Source organism: Rousettus aegyptiacus, unplaced genomic scaffold (assembly GCF_014176215.1).
Source record: "Rousettus aegyptiacus isolate mRouAeg1 unplaced genomic scaffold, mRouAeg1.p scaffold_m13_p_14, whole genome shotgun sequence".
Classification (NCBI taxonomy): domain Eukaryota; kingdom Metazoa; phylum Chordata; class Mammalia; order Chiroptera; family Pteropodidae; genus Rousettus; species Rousettus aegyptiacus.
The window spans coordinates 32,220,352-32,241,758 of NW_023416289.1; the positions used below are offsets into that span (position 1 = coordinate 32,220,352).

Here is a 21,407-nt window from a genome sequence, read left to right on the forward strand (position 1 = left end):
CTGCCTTTATTCTGGTTTCCCCTTGGCCCCTCTTCCAAGTAGGTTTCCTCATTTCATAGAGCTCATATCTTCCTTTTTCTCAGTTTATTCTTTCAGTTTTGATATAGCACTTTCTCCAGTAGTTTCCTGAGACAGGATCATAGGAGATATATATTTAAATACCACATGAGTCTTAAAAGATATTTATTCTGTTTTTATGTTTAATTCATAATATAGTCATGTGGAATGCTAAGCCGTAATAATTTTTTTTGAGAATGTTTAAAATATTACTCCATTCTTTTGGCATCCTGTACTGCTATTGAAAAGAACAGTGCCACTCTATTGGTCCTTTCAGTGTGAACTATTTTGCTTCTAGATCACTTTTAGAATCTTTATCCTTGATATTCTGAAATTATGTGTATTAGACTGAGTACTTGGTGAATGTTTTCAGTTCAGAAAGTGGTTTCTTTCAGTATCCTTGATTTTTTTTTTCTTTTTTTTATGTTTCTTGTTCTGCTTTTACTGGAACTTCTGTAATTAAATGTTTCATTTCCTATTTTGATTCCGTATTTTCTTTTTTGTTGTCTGATTTTTGTTTTGCTTTCTGGAAGATTTTCCCAATTTTGTACTTGATTTACTTTTTAAATTGTGGTAAAAAAAATATGAAACATAAAATTTACCATCTTAACTATTTCCAAGTGTACCGTTCATTCATGTTAAGTTTATTCACATTGTTATGCAACCAATCTCCAGAACTTCTTCATCTTGCAAAACTGAAACTTTATTCCCACTAACAACTCCCCATTTCCCTCTCTCCCCAGCCCCTGGCAGTTAACCTTCTACTTTATGTTTCTGTGAATTTGACTACTTTAGTTATGTCATATAAGTGGAATCATACAGTATTTGTCCTTCTACAACTGCCTCATTTCACTTAGCATGTTCTCTTTAGGTTCATCCATGTTATATAGGATGTGTCAAAATTGTCTTCCCTTTTAAGACTGAATAATAATATTTTGTACGGATCTACCACATTTTGTTCATCTGTTCATTTGTCAATGGATACTTGTGTTGATCTTACCTCTTCATTACTGTGAATAGTGCTGCTATGAACATGGGTGTACAAATATCTCTTCAAGATCCAACTTTCAGTTTTTTTCGATATATACCCAAAAGTGCAATTGCTGCATCATATGGCAGTTCTATTTTTACTTTTTTTAGGAACCACCATACTATTCTCCTCAGTAGCTGCACCATTTCATATTTCCAACCAACAATGCACAAAGTTTCCAGTTTCTCCACATCCTTACCAAGAGTTATTTTGTGTTTTTGATAGTAACCATCCTAACTAATGTGGTATCTTCTTGTGGTTTTGATTTGCATTTCCCTAATGATTAGTAATGTTGAGCATCTTTTCATATAAATGACTTTCAGCCATTTACATATTATTTTTGGAGAAATGTCCACTTAAATCTTTTATCTGCTTTTTAATCAGGTTCTTTGTTTTATTTGTTGAGTTATAGGAGTTCTTATGTGTTCTAGATATAACCTTTTGTCAAATACGATTTGCAGATATTTCCTCTCATTCTGTAGATCACCTTTGACTGTTGTGTCCTTCGATGTGCATAAGTTTTTAATTTTGACATAGTCCAGTTTGTCTGTTTTTACATTTGTTGCCTGTACTTTTGGTATCATATCCAGGAACTACTTGCCATGTATAGCTTATCTCGGAGATATTACAGATTCAGTTCCAGACCACCATTATAAAGTGAATATTTGAATCAGTAGAGATTAACACAAATTTTTTGGTTCTCCAGTGCATATAAAAGTTATGTTTATACTGTGATATGTAGTTTATTAAGTATGCAATGGGATTATGTCTAAAAAAATGTACGTATCAATTAAAAAGTACTTTATTGCTAAAAAATGTTAACTATCATCTGAGCCTTCAGCAAGTTCTAATCTTTTTGCTAGTGGAGGCTCATACCTTCAATGCCTGTACTTCTTTCCTAAAAAGAAACCACATAGTAAAATGCACTGATCTTAAGTGTATAACTGGATGTATTTCTGTATATGTGCACTCTTGTACTCACCTTCCCAATTAAGATAAGGAGTGTTTCCGGTATCCCAGAAGGCCCTCTGTGTCCCCTTCCCAGTGAGTCAGCCCTCCCCTCTCTGTGGTCATCTCTGTTCTCATCCTTGTTCCCATATGAATTTTGACTGTTCTGGAACTTCACACAAGTGGAATCACATAGTGTAGGACTGCTGGGCTTCTTCTCTTTATTATTATGTCATTGTTATTTTATCTTCTAACCCTTCTCTTGCATTTTAGTTTGGGTGTTATATTTTTATTTTTCAAAAGCTCTTCCTTTGAAACTTTCATACCAGTTTTTTTTATTTTATGAGTTCAGTATCTTCTTTTATATCTTTAAGTAATGTTTTATTTTTTTTTTTAAGTTTTCACTTGTTACCTGCATTGTCTATTTCTTGCAGTTTGCCTTCTTTTCTATGCTTGTTTTGATCTCTGAGTGTTATGTTGGAGATTTTCTGTAAATGTCTGGCGAACCCTGGAAATCATTGTTATTAACAACATCAGTGAGCATCACTCGTTTTTTCCCCCAGTTTTCTCTGTTTTATTTTATTTTTTTAATTAAGTTTATTGTGGTAACATTGGTTAATACAATGATATAATTTTCAGGTGTACATTATAATTTGACATCTATATATTCTATAGTGTGTTGACCACCCAAAGTCCAGTTTCCTTCAGCTACCACCAGTCATCACTCTTGACATAAATGCAGATGGAAAGTTAGATGAATGGATAGCATGAGAAAATTTTTTTTTCTAAAAATGATAAATTCAATACATATTAAAAATATTAGAATGAATTTATGCAAATTTAACATAAGGAAAATTAAGTGTAAGTGAAGCAAGTTGCTGGACTTTAGGTAATAGATTTTTCCCTCAAGAGGCCCTAGTTTCCATAAGAGCCTTCTGAAATTAAGAGAATTACATTCATTCCATATTTCAATTTTAGTTAGTATTCATTGGGCTCCTTACTATAATAGATAAGGAAATTTATACCATACTCCACCTCCAAATATAAATGTTTAAGCTCCACTTTCTTCAGATGTTGTAGACCCCATGCTGTCGCCTTTCAGTGAGAGGGCCGCTGGCCCTTTTACTTGTTGTTCCTTGTCATCTCTGTGGCTGGGTCTCGCTAAGAAGAATGTTTTCGGAAAATCCCGGAGATCTTTCGCTTTTATATAGATATCTTTTGGCATTGAATGTTGCTTTGTAGAAGTCTGAGGGTGGCCTGATCTCCCCCGTGTAACACATTTTTGCCAGGATGCCTATAGGATTTTCTTTATTAGCGAACACAGTCACTGAACTAGTTATGTCTTGCTGTCCCATTATTTTGTAGCCCTTTTATCATGGGACAAGATGGGTTTTTGGACCTACATATTTAGTTTGTCTTCCTTTTTTATTTCTGAATATATTTTTTTTGTTGCATTTGTAGCTTTTCTACAAAAAAAAAAAAACAAGTCGTTTTAGTCACCTTTCTCCTCTCAAATCCATGTTAACATCTTTTCCCTTTATCTCTGCATTCATTGAGATTGCCTCAAACCTTTCCTTTCTACCTATAATTAGGTTTCACCTGGCTTTTCAGTTCCTATGGTTCCTGACATTTTTCATCAGATGTGTAATGGGGTTGTTTTGACCTCCATATGTTTCCTCTTTCTCCAACCCCTCCCTCTCCCCACAGCCGTGACAGGTCTCTGGGCTTAGGCCTCTGGTACAGTACTCAGGGACTTGGTATTTTATTCCATTTGATTCCTTGCACCACCTTCTTTCCTATCCTGATGGATATTGTTATTTCTGAGGCTCCAGCCTTCTGTCCTCTGCCAACTACCTGTGCATATTCTTATTAGAAATTATATCAAGTTCACTGGGTTATTTCTCCTAAATCACCTCTATTTTGTTTTTGTTGTTGTTTTTGTTGTTGTTCTGTCTGATTTTCTGTCCATTATCCCTGCCTACATTTTTTAAAAAGTTTTTTTCCGTTGTTTCTTCACACCAGTTACCCATCTCATCGTGTCGTTCTGTCTTCCTGTTCTGATATCAGCAGGAGTTGTTGCTCATGTTTTATTGATACTATTCTTCATGGCATCATTGATAAATTTCTATAACTCTTAATATTTATTTATATATATATATCTGTCTATTTATTTATTCATTCATTCATTTATTTATTTTGCCTTAATCCCTTCTTAGAGGTAGTATGTTCTGTTAGTGTGACATACTTTTAATGATTTTTCAGCGTCAGTCTAGACAGTTGTGAAATATATTTTCCTGTTAAATCAGCTTTTCATCATCAGTGGTCACTTATTATTGCAGAGTGTAACTGAAAGCTAGTGAGCACTGTTTTTGCTTTACATAATTATTTTTTCAGCTTGTAAGGTAAAATCACTCCTTGTAGCAATATGTTATCCTGATACTAAGCCATCTTTCTCCTTCTTTTCTGTTATTGTCTAACTGCTTAACCTGTTTGTTTCACAGTAAATACATAAGATATGCCAGGCTCTGTTCTAAGTGTCTTACGTGGACTGGTTTATTTAATCCCTCTCACAACAGTCTGTCATCACGATGAATACAGTCATTATTACAGAGAGGCGGAATCTTTTGCTCATGGTGGTAGGGCTGGTATATGAACCCAAGCAGTCTTGCTCCAGAGTCTGGGTTCTATCCACTAAGCAGATCCAAATATTGAATATGTCTCATAATACTTTCTGGAATCCTGAATATGTTATATTTTTCAGATCTTTCTGTGGAATTTGGAACAATTCTAATTTACACATGTGAGAAGAGTTGCTGGCCTCATAATCAGCAGACTCCCATGGAAGAATTTTGTATTGTACAAGAAGACCCAGATGAATTATTATTTAAGTAGAGCATTTGCTTTATTTGTATAAATTAAAACAAATTTTACTGTCCAGATTTGTGTGTTTTTACTTCGTTTTGACTCACAAGTTACTCACTCTTTAAATGTTGTCCTTTTTGCTTTTTGGCACCCGTGTTCGGACTGAAGCAAGATTTAGAACCTCCCGACTGTGGGCTGGTCTACCTTTCCAGGGTCAGGGTCTTTCTCCACAGTGGCAGCCCGGAATGTGACTCCCCTGTATTCCCTCCATGGGCATCTGGGAGGGAGAGCAGTGAGGAGCTACGAGGCCGTAGTCAGCCTCTTCGTACCCCTGCTGCCTCTGATCTTCACTGTGTTTATGCTGTTACGTCCCTGGATGCTGACAGATGAAGCCACTTAACCTGCTCCAGCTATTTCATGCACCCATCATCCTGTGACACTAGCTGTTTATATCTGCCCCATGACTACCCACCAGCCCATGCCCCCCCCCCCCTCCGCCACCATCCCAGGCTCCCCACCCTCATCCATTTCTGCTATGGACTATGGACAAAAGAGGGGCCAGACACTAAACCTGACAAGCCCACGGGAGGCTTGCATGGTGGGCCTTTCACACTCAGAGACCGAAAATAACCACATAGGACAGTATGAACATGAAAATTCAACTAAAAGCAGATCATGGCAAGAGTCATGTCCTAGGCCTGTAGCTTCCTTGACAAAGTTCAGTCTTTACCGTAAGCGAGCCTGTCTGTTCTCTTTTTGCATCTAAGAGAACGTACCTTTGAATGTCAGAGTAATCTTTTCCAGACCCCTCAAGACACAACCTCAGACACCAGAACATAGACTACAGAACCCCTCATTGTTATCTTGTTCCCCACATACCATCTCTAAGTGCTGGAAATGTTCATTATTAACTATCCTGTACCCACCAGTATAAAAGAAGTATGTTTCTCTATTTTGCCTTTTTATCCAATTCCAAAGATTCCACTCCACTGCTTTACTTTCTCTTGTCCCCTTAATCTACCACCGATGGATTTCATGTAACCCTCCTTACATCTCTTCCTTTTATTCTGATGTATAAAATAAGCTGAAAAACTGCCATTCTCTGGAGCATTTTCTCAATCCATTGAGGTTTTGCTTCCCAGGATGTATCGGTTTGGCTCAAACTCAAAAATTCTCTACAGGTTTGGACATTTCTTCGACACTGCCTTCCTCCCCTGCAGCACCACAGGAAGGGGGCCCAGACCCAGTTCTGGGTGTTGTCCCTCCGTCCAGCCATCCACTTCTCCAATTTTCCTTCTGTCCATTGTTTTTGTGATTAACCCCTTCCATTCTGGTACGCTTTGACAACAGTATGAAACTATTCTCACCCACTAGTTGTATACAGACCTGCTCTTTGCCTACGGTGATGAAAAAACTGGGTATAAACAACTGGATTTGCTACTCTGCTAAATAACACCTTAGGCCCAGATTATCACGAGGTGGTTTCCTGAGCAGTGTGTGTCTGGTGAGAATCTCACCTGATCCTGGCCCCTGGAGCACCTGAGGGGATAGTGGCCAGCTGTGTACAAACCAAAGATGTTGGTTAGTGAGGCCTTAGGCATGCTGGGTTTTGTAGGGGAGGAAAAATAATTTTCCCTTTTACCCTTCTAGGTTCTTTGCTGAGACCTGCTTCCCCTGTAATTAAATATTAACAGGATTTAACAGAAGTTTAATAATGTATATACCTCCTGTATATATAGGAGAGACCCAAGAAAACTGAGTATGTCCCAAAAATGGTCCAAACCATGACTTTAAATACCTTCTCTAGCTAAAGACAAATGTTGAGATGCGAAGGGAGAGCCAGTTATTAGGAGTTATCAGGCAAAGCACAGTAAGCAAGGTGAAGATCATTATATATTGTTAAGGCAGAAAGATGAGAAAATAAGTGCAGCATGAAACCATTTAAAAGTAAACCAGCTTGACTTTCAGCTTTTACTTTCTGTTCTTGAATCCTGTTAGAATTTAGCGGGCAAGAATTTTACCCTTCACGCACATGTGCACACACATAGACACACAGACACAAACACACACAGAATTAGGTTCCCCAGCCCAGCCTAGGCCCAGAGGATGAAGAAGGATGTGGGAGATAAGCCAAAGAAGGAGGCTGCCATTCACTGAGTGTCTAGAAAGAGAATTAAGGTCAGCATGTTGTAGAGGGCCTTTGTTAGGTTTAGCTGCCAGGGTGGGGCCTTTGTGAGAACCAGCCCAATAGTGGGAAAGGCACATCAGCAGCCCGCTATGCAGGGGTGCCCCCTTCCCTCCCTGGTTGGGCACTACGACACTTCTTGCACCTCATGCATCAGGGGAGCAGCCTAAGTGTTCTTCACAGACTGGCCTGGTATGTGGTTGTGGAACCAAGCAGCTGATGAGAAAGACCACAGAAGTCAAAAGCATTTTCCTCTATTTTTATATTTACCTTTTTTTCTAATAATTTTTAATTGAGTATATTTCTCATAAAACATTGTGAAAATTTAAGGTGTTCAACGTGTTGATTTCATACATTGATATATTGTAATATTGCCATTGCAGTGATATTTAGCACCTCTATCATATTATGTAATTATCCTTTCTTTTCAGTGGCTGGATACTAATTTTCTGATTTTAAAATTAACATTTTCTTTGAGAGCATGAGTGTCTGGGAAATACACAAAAGTTTAAAGAAGAAATAATAATTACCCATAATTCCACCACACACATACACAAAAATATTAACTGAGGTTTTCTTCTTCCTGCTTTTTAATTGTCAAAGATTCAGAAATAGCCAAAGTAAAACCAATGAATTATTGAAGCAGTCATTGGTAAAATTTTATTTTGCACACACCAAAAAGTTTGCAAAACAGGAACACTCAAGCCAAAAGATGGAATGAGGCTCAGTGGTACATTGCTACAAAGCAGCTTATACAGTGAGAAAGAATTGTCTTCACAGTGATTGATAGTTAAGCTAAATTAATAACTAAACTGGATTTTTCTCCTCAGGGAACCTCCAAAACTGGTCTCCATTTGCTTTTGATTATAACAAATATATTTTTTGCTTTTGTTTTTACAAAATTTAATCATACAAATGATTTTGTATCTTTTTCATTTAACATGAGAGCATTTACTCTATCAATATTTGCCCATGACATAGTTTTTAATTGCTGCAAAGTATTCTTTTAAAATATACATCAAAAACACAATCTTTTTGCCATTTGTTTTTTCCATTTTTTGTTCTTGTAATGAACATCTCGATGGCTAAATATTTTTTTTTAATCAGTGATAAATGCCATAGGACAAATTCTTTGAGTTGGAATGAATTAGTCATATTTTCAAATTATCCTTGTTAAAAAAAAAAAGTCCAAAATAGAGTTGCTCATGCTAAGCCCCACATCACCAAACTGAGACTTAATCAATTTTGAATTGTCCAGAAGTGGGATCTTAAACCAGTCCGCCAGGAATCACCTGATCGGCACCATAACTAGCTATATAACTAGATAATCTGTCTGATATACCCCTGTTATCCTGTAAAGGAAAGTGACTTTGCAACAATCAACCCATTCTTCTGCTTAGTATAACTTTCTTGTTCCTGCTCCCTTCTGCCTATTCATTTTGGACAGCTCTTTGGAGCTCCTTTCTATCTAGTAATTGGGTGCTGCCTAATTTGAATAGATTTTTGCTCAAATAAACTCTGAACGTTTTTAATATGTCTCCATATATCTTTTAACACCCTCTAGAGAAGGTTTGCTTTAGAATCCTTACCTGCAGTGTGTGGGAGTGCTCATTTTCCTATCCTTTGACAACACAGTGTTATACTTTTTTTTGCTTTTTTTTTAAATTTCAATTATAGATGACATAGGATGTTATATTTGTTTTAGGTGTACAACATAGTGATTAGACATTTATGTATCTTATTTAGTGATCCGATAAGTCTAGTACCCAGCTGGCACCATACATAGTTATTACAATATTTTTGACTATATTCTCTATGTTTTACTTCTCCTGAGTATTTTGTAACTGCCAAATTGTAATTCTTTTCACTTTTTTCACCCTCCCTTTTTGCTGGTAATAACTATAATACAATTTTACATTTCTTTAATTAAATTTCAATATGCTTATTGATCGTATTATTAATTTTCTTTGTCAGGGCCTGCTTGCATCTTTGGCCTATATTTTTTGGGGGGTGACATTTGTTTTCTTCTTAATTTGTAAGAGCTCTTTACATATAGGAGCATCTGTTTTCTAACCTATAAGGAAACCTTGGCTGGTACTTCAAACCTCCTGGCTAATAGGTGACCCTTCAGCTACTTAAGCCTAACGACAGTCTGCAGGCGGCTATGAAGAACTCGACTAGGCGGGAGTGCAGCCCCAAGTGTGAGATGCCTGCTCAAAGCCCAGCCCAGGCCGCCTAGGCCCACTCGCCCAGATCCTGGCCTCGGGCGCCTGCCACCGACTGGCGGCCGCAGTGCGCAGGAACGGAAGCAAGGTCGCCCTTCCCCCACCCGCTTCCGGGCGCGGCCTCAGTTCTCCCGCCTCCGCCTGTGTCGCGGCTCGTGGTCGTCCCGCCATGGCTCTGTCGCGGGGGTTGCCCCGGGAGCTGGCCGAGGCCGTGGCCGGCGGCCGGGTGCTGGTGGTGGGCGCAGGCGGCATCGGCTGCGAACTCCTCAAAAACCTCGTCCTTACCGGCTTCTCTCACATCGACCTGGTGAGGGCCAGGCGTGCGCGCGGGCTGAATGGCGGGCCGTGGTGCCGGGGCCCGGGAGTCGGGACCGTAGTTGAGGGTGGCGACAGGCAGGCCAAGAGGTCGCGGGGTCTTGGCCGAAGAGAGGGATCCCTTCGCCGGAGACGGAGCCGGCCTCGCCACACGCTGGGCCCGCTCGGGACGCCGAGGAGGCCGCGGCCCGGGTCTTCCGGGCGTCCCGCGGCGGGGCGGCCCCCGCCTCCCAGGCAGCGCCAATTTGTGGCGGCTCTGGGGTGTGGAAGCAACCTCTTGTCCTTTTGCTTTAGAGCAGCTCCTAGCTTTAATGGGAGGTAGGAGGTAATTGAGTCCCTAGTGGATGTTATGACTTGAATTCAGAGGTCTCCCTTAACTCAGATATAATTCAGAGCAGAGGGTGGCGGTATCAGCATCCAACTGAGCGCTTGTCCCGAGCTCGGTGAGGTCCTGAGCGGTTTACCCGCGACACGTTTAATCTTCACTGTTACCATAAGGTTGCAGACGCTGTTTTCATCACATTTTTTTTTTTTAACATAGGGGAAGTAAAGTGAGATACAGTGGGGTTTAGTAACTTACCTTGGGTCACGAAGCAAGTGGCAGTACCCCTTTGGAGCTCGCGCTTCTCTGTTCTGGGTACAAATCTGCCTGACTCACTGTTATCATAGATACATTAGCTTAATTCATCAAAGACGTTCGTTAGGAACTTAACTTTTACATTGTTGTACAGGGGCTAATTTTAATTTCTATTAAGCTTTTTAGAGATTGGAGATGTTGCCTGGAATTGGATGTGCGTTTAAAATGTCTCAAGGTGTAGTAGAAACATGGAGTGAAAAATAAGTAGTGGCTGGTTGCGCCTAATAACATGAGTGATGGGGGAACACAATTTGCACATTTTTTTCCTTTGGCTTTTATAGGGTTTGTCTTCCCATTCACTTCTGTACCACGGATCCAAATATGATTTTGCATTAGCCGATAACTACTTTTTTTTTTCCAGAATATGTTTGTGACTGTCCTGTATAACAATCTACTTATACTTATTTAAAGAACCATTTTGTAATAGAACAGTGAATTCGAGCACCTGAAAAATAAATGCCAATCCTTTTTTATTTGGTTTAAGTTTTAGAGTAAATTTAGAAAGTACAAATAAAAACCATTTAGGTGGTTGGTTCTATGTTTTGATGATTTTCACAAATTATAACCAAAACCATTAAGATGTTTCATAATTAGAACATTTAATTTCTCTTAATATAAATTTATTGAAATGGAAGGAAAATGGCGTTAGTCATTATTTTCTTCCATTTGCTTTTGAGCAGCAATTAGATAAGATTTAAAATGTGACACTTTTTTTAACTGTAGAAATTTTTCTTCACAGCTCTCAGGAAATAATTGTAAATGAAATTGTGTGGGTGAAGACTTTTGGATTAAAGAAATTAGAAAAATTCAATAAATTTGCTACGTATCACTTAAAAAAAGAACAAGGCACAATTAATCTATAATGTTAGATTCAAAAGAGTAGATTGAAAGGTGAATTATATAATGCATTCTCAATAAATACACATAAATTTATGCTATCTAAGGAATTTCCTATTAGCCAGGATAATTGAAGAAGAAAAAAAAACATGCTTTCTAAAATATTTGTGAGAATATTATCTCATTAAATTTTTTAAAAATCTGCATTAAATTATCAGTTTAAAATTTTTGATATTTGTCAAAAAGCACATTCTGTCCACTGATACGGTAAATGAAGTTGTGGGTTATGGATGCTAAGAATAGTGTATATTTCTTAAACATACCAGGAAATTTGTGATTTACCTGGGATTTATGCATTTGTAGATTGATCTGGATACTATTGATGTCAGCAACCTCAACAGGCAGTTTTTGTTTCAAAAGAAACATGTTGGAAGATCAAAGGCCCAGGTAACTGTAGATTTCTCATACCATTTCTCTTTATTCATTTATATTTCTACCCTTTCATGAATCTTCTATTTATGGTATTGGGTTATTTTGGACTCTAGTAGAAGGAATAATATGGCAGAAGCCATGTCTAGCTGAGGGATTGTAAAGAATATGTTGAGTAAAGGACTAAAGACACCCTTTTTTGATTTATAGAGGAAAGGGAAGTGTGCCCAAACCTGTAAGTGGTGTCCCTTTCTTATTTAAATTTCTGATTGTTTTCCTAAGGGTGAACGTGTGTTTCTACTTTCCCTGCAGCCTGGCTGCTCCTGTATTTGGGGACTAAAAGAAGCTCTAGCCTGTGCTGTTGGCTCTTTTAAAAGAAGACAGCCTCCCCTGAGATTCTAGTCACCCTGACCTTTCTTTAGTTCCTCTAATGTTCCATTTTGATTCAGGGTGTTAAAACATCTTCTCCCTTTACCTTTTACCCGGCCCTTTTGGCAAAAATCCCATGCTTTTCTGTGTTTGGCTCCCTTTTCTAAGGGTACTTTCTTAAGCCTCTTAGACTAAATCATATCTTCCCCTCATAAGAACCTCTACTTTTTCTCTGCATCATTTATCGTAGTTCGTAGTTATATTTACATAGATGGTTGTTTGATTAATGTCACTCGCTCACCAAGTGCCTTGTATAGATCCCAGAATATAGAAGATGCTCAGTGTATAGTAAATGGGTGAATGAATGACACTTAGTTATTCTATTTTATGTTTTTGCTGAAGCTTGCCATTCTCGTAAAGTGTATATGGGAGTGCGGTGGATCCTGTTATTTTATAAATATGTGTATATAGTTTAATAAATATATTTTGTCACATTTTAAAATTTTAGTTTATAATATAAGATACTATGTAAGTAGATGAAACAACACTATTGTCTGCCATAAATAGAATTCAAATACAGATAGAAATGTAGTAAATTATTAGTAAATTGGTAATTTAATGTTTTGTTTTTTCAGGTCGCCAAAGAAAGTGTACTGCAGTTTTACCCGAAAGCAAATATCATAGCCTACCATGACAGCATCATGAAGTATGCTCTAATTATTACGTTGCAAAATTGTTTATTGTGAACTTTTAATTAAATTTTTAAAATATAAGGTATTTTTATTAACCAGATATATGAGTTTGAAATCACTCTGCTTTTTTAATATGATTTTTCTATAACAATTAAAACGTAAAAGTTCATGCCCACATAAGTCAAGTGGCCTTCTTGTAAACAGTTTATATATATGAGTTTAATGATGTGGCTAAGAGGTGAGATATTTTAATACTTCTAATAAATGTTACTTGGGAACTTAATAAAGGATCTATATTTTTTTTAATAGAAATAATCTAAACTATGAATATCTTTATATGTGATGATTCAGATTTTGCTAAATATAGTGCTCTCATTATTATTGATTGCAGCTGTGATCTTTTTCAGTTTAAAAGGTTCCTTCCCAAAATAATTTGTTTATTTAGGACTGTGACTTCTGTAATATAACATGGAGAATTGCGATGGGGCATTAGTTTTGACAGTATATAAATATGCTCTGATCTCAGTAAAGTTAAAGTAAATATATAATTTTGGAGGTGTTAGGGCAAAGGGCCTCATTATCCTTTATCTTTAGTTGTTATCTAACTCATAAGTAATTGTCTTATACTTTCTCAGGGAATTTGTATCTCCAGCTTTTTTATCTCTAGATATTTTCTCTTCAAGCCTGCCTATAGCCCTATCACCCCTTTACCCTGTGTTGCTTTCCCAGTGTTGCTAAAAGCAGGGACTCTAGGGGCCTGAACCCTGCCTGATCCTAACCATGTGAGGTGAAGCCAAAGGCCAGGCAGATCCTGGGAATGTGTTCTTTGTACATTCCCAGGCACTTGCTGCCCAGAGAAAGCCTGGTGGGACTAGTAAAGTCATGCCATCTTCTAATTTGAGATCCTGCTCTTGTGCCCTAGGTGGGTGGCCAGAAAGGATGTGTAGCCATTCAAAGGGATTAGGGGGAAGTAGTTTCTTTAAAATCTAAAAATCTACTTTAAAATCCGGTGTTTAGAAAAAGTCAAACCTATCTAAGTGGTAGAGGCCTCTAATTTAGCAATTACTTTTTTATTATTATTTCTAATTTTTAGGACCCTGTAGTGTACTGTGAAGATCATGTGTAAGGGTAATTGTTTTGGTGACCTTTTTTTGTTTTGCTTCGTAGCCCCGACTATAATGTGGAATTTTTTCGACAATTTATATTGGTTATGAATGCTTTAGATAACAGAGGTGAGATTATTTTAATATTTTTAATTTCTAAGTATTTCCCTTCCCCCATAACAAGGTTGTTTACACATTTAGTATTAATCAAAATATTTCCTTATGAATTAGAACTTAAGAGGCTTAAAGGGAAGTAAGATCAGGTTTAAGTCTTGCTAAATGATTATAATTTTAACTGGTCTGGTTCCAAGTAGGAATTTAGCTATCATATATTCTGTCAATGTACCAAAAGGTGTGAATATAAGGTAACTTAAAATACTAAAGACTGTGATTGCATAGGTTGCTTTGCATAGGTGTTTGTTTCAGGTTATCCCAGCACATAAACACTCACTTCCTTCATATATGTGGAAATCTCAGAAGTATCAATGTCAGATCTTACCCATGACCAGTTAAGTCAAACTCTGAATGGGGCCACATTTCTTCAAAGTTCCCCAGATAATTCTAAAGTACAGGCAGGGCTGAAAAACCACTGTTTTGAGAATGAGACAACAGGATGTTAAAGTTAATATAGAAGCCATAGCTCTTGAATTATTTTTAGTATATTTTGTGACATAAGATATCAGACTGGATTCTATTAAATGTACACATTATAGACCATTTAAGCTTTTCAAAATATGGGGTGACATTTCATATGATCCAGCGTTGTGTGGCTAGTCATTGTTAACAAGTCTGTGTGCCCGGAGTATGGGATGAAAATACTTTATATTCCTGGCTTGTAATTACTTCCACGTGTAAAAGTACATTTGTCAAGTGAGTTTGTAACAGGTTTGGGCTAGAAATACCAAAAGAAAAAAATCAAATGAGCATGAGAAAGGGTCAGAATGACTTCTTTAAGTGGACTCATCTTTCCCCTAGCCTTAAACTGTCTTACTAGTTCCAAGTTAATAGTCCAAATTCTCCTAAATAGCCACATCTTACTTGATAATTATATTAGAATAATAGCAAGTTAAGGACTCGGAACACATTGCAGCAGTGTTTTTGCCAAGGTTAATAGAATAGGCACAGCAAGAGGAGAAGAAGAAGCCACTTTGGAATTTAAAGATTATATATGGGAGTGCTTTTCCTGGGGTATATTTGTGACATTTATTTGAAATTTTGTTGGCTAATGTTTCTTAAATGTCTATAACAGTTGTATTACTTGAGTCATAGCTGTAAGAAAATGCACATAAAATAAAAACAATAATAAATAGTTTGGGTAAATGTCATCCTAATTAAAGATAAGTTATTTCTTTTCTTCCATAAACTCCCACTAACTAGTATTTTCCTTCCAGCTGCCCGTAACCATGTTAATAGGATGTGTCTAGCAGCTGATGTCCCTCTTATTGAGAGTGGAACTGCTGGTTATCTTGGGCAAGTAACTACTATCAAAAAGGTAAAGAACTTTTTTTTCTTAACTTTCTAGATAACTTGATTGGCACCTTAAGGTGGAGGAGGGTAGAAGTAAACTTTGGATTTATATAATATTGGCTGGTTAGTATCTAAGATATAAGGAATTTTGTTCCCCTATTAAACTTAGGATACCCTAAAGGTACCCAAAAAGAGGATAGGCAGAGATCTTCTATTTCTGTGCTTCTGAGTTTCATTTAGCTCCTATATTAAAATCCTTAGACTGGTAAGCATAGTAAACTTTGCTTTTAAAATTCTTTATAGACGTGAGACCTATCATTCTATAGTTGATATATGGTAAACCAGGCTTATAAAAGTTACTTTTTGTGTAAAGAACTCTGAATGTATAGATTTTAAGAGTACTTTGAAAAAATTCTTGGTGCATTTGTGAAGTAATTCAAACACTTGAGATAAAACTAGAAAGTAATAGAGCAAATGTCTATACTCCTAACCCAGTGTTATAATATCTAGGCATTGTGATTCATTTGCTGTCCAGATCTTTTTAAATTCCTTCCAGAACTCAAACATAGATACATTTGAAGAATGATTTGGCAGATTTTGAAACTAAAAGGAATTACTGTACTTGAAATTTGCTATTTTTGTTCGTTATTTGAAAATTGTGGCTCTACATTTGTTTTAACTGGTTAATATTGCTCTTCGAAGCTTATTTAGTATCATTCTACAACAACATGTAACAATCAGTGGAGGTCGTCAGATCTGTTGATAGGTCAAGGCCTAGTGTTTTTTTTTTTTTTTTTCCCACTGTGATATGAAGAATAACTGCTTGTCATATGACTGTTCCCAAGAAAGCATGTGGGAAGGACCCCAGAAATGGTATTATGGAGAAAACTCTGGATCTGCTACAATTTATATTAAAACAGTATTTTCAGGTTTTGGTTCTTTAACCATTATTAGAAAGACAATTCTCACTACCATGATCCTGAGGTACTAGTATGTATTAAGACTGAGGTTGAGAATGGCTGAGATTTAGAATATTCATTTGATGGTTTTGAAAAATAGTCTCAGGTGCTATAGACTTGTAGGGATTCCTTGTAGTATAACTTAAAATGTAACCTTGTCAGCAAAATGAAGAATATTTGGTTTGGTAATACTTAGTATTTTTATAGGTCTCTAGACAGTTCTTGAAATTAATAATTACTTTTCACTTAATTTTTAAGAGATTATAAGGTAAGGGTATGAATAATTAGTAAATAACTGAGTTTACAACTTTTAGAGGTAATTGATTGGAAAGCAGTTTGTCGTTCTAATAGTTTTTTTTCTGTTTAGTATGATCAAGGTAAACTTCTCGTATTTGATACTCAGTTACAGTACTTTTTATTTGCCTTGTTGTGTGTGCATTGCACCAAGAGTCAGCAGTCCTGGCTTAGCCTTAGCTGTGACTATGGTTGATTCAGTTAGCTTTTATATTATAGTTCCTTCTCTGTAGAGTAAGGATTTTGAAGTCAGTAATATTTTATCCTTGGCAGTGTACAACCCAGTTAGAATGTAAGTGAATGAATGAAATGTTTATTACCTTATTGAGAAACCACTATCCATAGGGTAAATGTTTTTCTCATATTCTGACTTTACCAGGGTGTCACTGAGTGTTATGAATGTCATCCTAAACCAACCCAGAGAACTTTTCCTGGCTGTACAATTCGTAACACACCTTCAGAACCTATTCATTGCATCGTTTGGGCAAAGTATTTGTTCAAGTAAGAGTATATATGTTTCTGGACATGTTTTCAGTACTGATAATGGAAAATGGGGTCATTTTTATTTAAACTCTTAGATTGTACTTATGATGAATGATAATTTAAATATGGTGAAGGGATAGTTCAATATCTTGTGTTAGTTCTTGGAGTAAATTAAATTTAGCCAACATTGCATGCCTGTTATATGTGATGTATTTTGGAAGCTTAGTCTTATATTGGAGACAGGTATGTAATTAAATGAATACAAATCTATGTATTTGGGAATATAAAAATATACTTCTAAATAACTCATTGATTAAAAAGAGAAATGGAGAAAGCCAAAAATACTTTGTAATGATAGTGAAAATAATACATGCAAAAATTGTTGGATGCAATGAATGTGGTAGTGGGAAGAAAAGTTATAGGCTTACATACATGGAGAAAGGTAAAAATTAATGAGCTAAGGATTCATCTTACTTTAGAAAAGAACTACTGAATAAACTCAGAAAAATTAGAAGAAAGAATATAAATGAGATAAGAGCAAAAGGGGAAAAATTTTCATCAAAAGGAGAGAAGTAAATGTCAAATGGAAAATGTAATCTGCACAGATTAGAATGATTTTTTATTTTTTTTTAAAGAACGATAGTAAGAAAAGACCATGTCGCTGCATTTTAAATTTTAATGGTCTGGATAAATTCATTTTAAAAACCTTACAAAGCAGACTCAAAAAAAGAAATAGAAAGCCCAGATACTACAATATACCCTAGGGAAGTTTAATCAATCGTTTAAATTCTTTTGATAATGCACCAGATCTATGTGAATTTACAAGTGATTTCTACTAAATTTGCAAGAAATATTTCATTCTTATATAAACTCTTTCAGAGAAATTTTTATAAAAATTGAATACTTAGTTCATGTCATGGGGCTACGTCTTTGATAGTAAACTAGTTAAGGCCATTATGAGATAAAAGGAAAATTATAAGACATTCTCATACATAAATACAGATGCAAATATCCTAAACAAAATATTAGCCTTCAAATCTAGAATTATATACAACAAAGTATACCATGATCAAATATTTATTCCAGTAATGCAAGCATGGTTTAACACTAGAAAAATCTATAAATGTCATTCACTTCATTAAAAAATTAGAAACTATATAACCTTCATAGGTAATAAAATTTAGCAGACACCTTTTAATAACAAAAATTCTTAGTAAAATAGAGAACTTTATCAACCTGATAAAAGATATCTGGAAACCTACAATAGACATTGTTTTTCTTCTTTTTTTGATTAAAGTATAATATAAATGCTCTCAGAAAAGTACATATATAATGGTGTAGTGACAATTTTACAAAAAATATACTTGCAAGCTTTATTTGACAAACATTTTTTTCTTTTTAATAGACTTTTCTTTTGAGGATAATTTTAAATTTACAGAAAAATTGAGTTCCTACACTCAGTTTTCTCTATTAACATATTAGTATGATATACACACACACACATACATACATGCATACATACATACATATATAATGAACTGGTATTGATATCTTATTTATTAACTAAAGTCTATAGTTTATTTAGATTTCCTTAGTTTTTATCCAATGTCCTTTTCCTGTTCCAAGATATATTACATTTAGCTGTCATATCTTAGCTCCCCCTTAGCTGTGACAGTTTCTCAGACTTTCCTTTTTTTTGATGACCATGATGATGTTAAGGAATGCTAGTCCGCTATTTTGTAGAATGCCTGTTATTGGGATCGTCTGATGTTCTTCTCATAATAATACTGTGGTTATGTGTTCTTGAGAGGAAAACAATAGAGGTAAATCACCATTTTCATCACATATGCAGGGTACATGTTCCTGATATGATTTGTGACAATTTAATGTTGGCCTTGATCACTTAGTGATTGCCAGGTTTCTCCTGACAGACAAGTTATTCTGCCCCCTTTACTATACTGTACTGTACACTTTGAAAGGCTGTCCCTATGTGTAGCCCAAACCTAAGGAGTGTAGGGAGTTGTATTCCACCTCTTTAAGGGCAGAGTGTCTATGAAATTATTTTGAGTGCCTGGAAGATTTGTCACTTACCATTTTTATTCAGTCATTTATATCAATATGGACTCATTGATATTGAGTGTATTTTATACTTTGGGTTATAGTCCATTACTACTTTATTTTCTTGCTCAAATTGTTTCAGCTTTGGCTATTAGGAGCTCTTTCAGTTGGCTCTGTGTGCTTTGACATACCACCATCAATGTCTGTCTTTTTGGGGAGCAATTTACTTCTTGATTCTACAAGATTCTCCAAAGTCAATTTTTATATTTTCTGCCTCAGTCCTAGAATCAAAGATTTCTTTAAGGAACCCTGGTTCCTTTTATTGAAGAATTATCTTAGAAACCAAGATCTGAGTGCTTAGGCTTGCTACTGGAGTGTTTCTTTTAGACCCTCTTTGCTGGCAAACCAAAAAATACATCTATACAAACATATAGATACAGAAATATTTCCATATTTGTGTATATATACACAAATATGGAAATATTTCTGTGTCTAACCATCCATATCTATATAAGTTAAACACTAATTCATACTAATTGTCTCCAACTCTAATCTCATTATTTGCCGTCCATATAATACTTAACGCGATCATCTATCTATCTATCTATCTATCTATTTATTTATTTTTAGATGAGGCAGCCATTGGTTGACCTCACAGATTGCATGGACCTTGTCATCCTATAATCCTTTATTTTTTATGCCCACAGCACCTGGTCTTCCCATCCAAGGTAGTCTCTCATCCAAGTACTAACCAGGCCCGACCTAACTGCTTAGCTTCCGAGATCAGAAAGAACGGGGCTTGTTCAGGGTGGTGTGGCCGTAGATTTAATATGATAATTTTGATGATAAGAATTTTATAGCATTTCTTTTTAAATTAGGGACAACATGAGGATGCCCATTAGTGCTATTTCTATTTGGTATTGTAACAAAGTTCCTAACCCTCACAGTAAGACAAGAAAAAGAAAATAAAGACTTAAGAATTGGGAAAGGAAGAAATAAAATTGTTTTGGTTTGTGTACAGTATAGGTAACTTACATAAAAAACCCCAGGTAATCTAGAAATTATTCTTTCTTTAGAAATAACAGCAGTTTAGCAACATGGCCAACTAAAAGATTATTTTAAAAAGTCAATTGCATTTCTAATCATTGCATCAGACAGGTAGAAAATATAATTTAAAAATAGATAACTCACTATAAAAGTATGCAACTATAAAAGATTAAAGTATATAAACCCCAATATATAAAGTTAGTGACTATTGGAACATAAAAAGGAGTACCAAATAAAAAGAGAGAGTATGTTTATGGATCAGAAGTCCCAGTTCTGTCAGTATGTCTCCAAATTGATTTATAGATTCAATGCAATTTCAATTAAAATCTCATAAGAGATTATACTGGAACTTTTTCAGCTGATTCTGAAATTTATATGGAAGAATAAGGCCTAAGAGGAACTAAAAAACATTCCTGGAGAAGAAAATGTTGAAATGACTTGCTCTAAAAAATGTTAAGATTTAATATCAGCTAAAAATTATTACGTATGTTGCTGGTGCAGGGATAGAAATACAGACCATTGGGACAATGCATAGTTCATGATGGAGGTTGAATAATAGGACCCAGATGAAAGAAGGGATTAAAGAAAAGGTAGTACAATTTATTGTCATTGTGGGAAAATTTATATTATGTACTTCAGAAAATATGTAGAAATTAAGTACAGATAGATGAGGTATTTAGATATGAAAGACAGAACTTAGTTTTTATAGTTTTTATATAGGAGGAAATCTGTCCTCAGGGTTAGGGAATGATTCTCAAGACAAAAAATACTGACCATGTAAGAGAATTGATGCATTCAAATTTTTTTGATTTTTCGTCATCAGAAGACATTAAATGATGTACAAATATTAAGCCATTATATGGGAGAAAATATTTGCAACATACAGTCAACTAAAAATTGATCTAGAGTATATTCCTAGAATCAATAAGAAAAAGACAACCTGACAAAGTAATACAATCGGATTTTTTTCACTTGAAGGGAAACCCAAATAGGCAATAAACAAATGACAGTGTATTTAACTTTATGACTAACTTGCAGAATTAAGGATAAAATCACAGTAAGGTGGTATTTTATACCACTTAGTTTGGAAAAACATTAAGTTTGGAGAGGAAGTGAATCAATAGGAATTCTTATATTCTTAAATTGGTACAACTTTGGGAAACAAATGGGTATTTTCGGAAGAAATGTATTAGCTTTGAAATGATAGCTTTTGGTGTTATTTTTTAACTACAAAGGATTCTTTTAAGCTAACTTTTATGTGCTTGAGGAAAGGTTGGAAAACTATATTCCTGTAAGTGTTATTAAACAGATTTTTAGGATAACTGTTGGATTAATGAGAATTTCAGCTTAATATTTTCATATCATTTCTGAAGACATTTTAGTAGTAAAGTTACATACTACCACACACAA

General features: G+C 35.6%; 2 protein-coding genes across 2 annotated transcripts in view; both read left to right on the plus strand.

Annotated features, from left to right (window-relative positions):
• Positions 1-4,974, plus strand: part of PDCD2L (programmed cell death 2 like) — a 29,028-nt gene extending 24,054 nt beyond the window's left edge. Inside the window, exon 7 of the mRNA XM_016166080.2 lies at positions 4,797-4,974. Within this exon, the coding sequence (XP_016021566.1) occupies positions 4,797-4,927 (131 nt within the window). The 3' untranslated portion in view covers positions 4,928-4,974. The remainder of the gene's footprint in view (positions 1-4,796) is intronic.
• Positions 4,975-9,410: 4,436 nt separating this feature from the next.
• The window catches only part of UBA2 (ubiquitin like modifier activating enzyme 2), a 31,556-nt gene continuing 19,559 nt past the window's right edge, over positions 9,411-21,407 (plus strand). The window contains exons 1-6 of the mRNA XM_016166083.2: positions 9,411-9,614; positions 11,460-11,543; positions 12,530-12,600; positions 13,754-13,818; positions 15,081-15,181; positions 16,789-16,910. Of these exons, the coding sequence (XP_016021569.1) occupies positions 9,477-9,614; positions 11,460-11,543; positions 12,530-12,600; positions 13,754-13,818; positions 15,081-15,181; positions 16,789-16,910 (581 nt within the window). The 5' untranslated portion in view covers positions 9,411-9,476. The remainder of the gene's footprint in view (positions 9,615-11,459; positions 11,544-12,529; positions 12,601-13,753; positions 13,819-15,080; positions 15,182-16,788; positions 16,911-21,407) is intronic.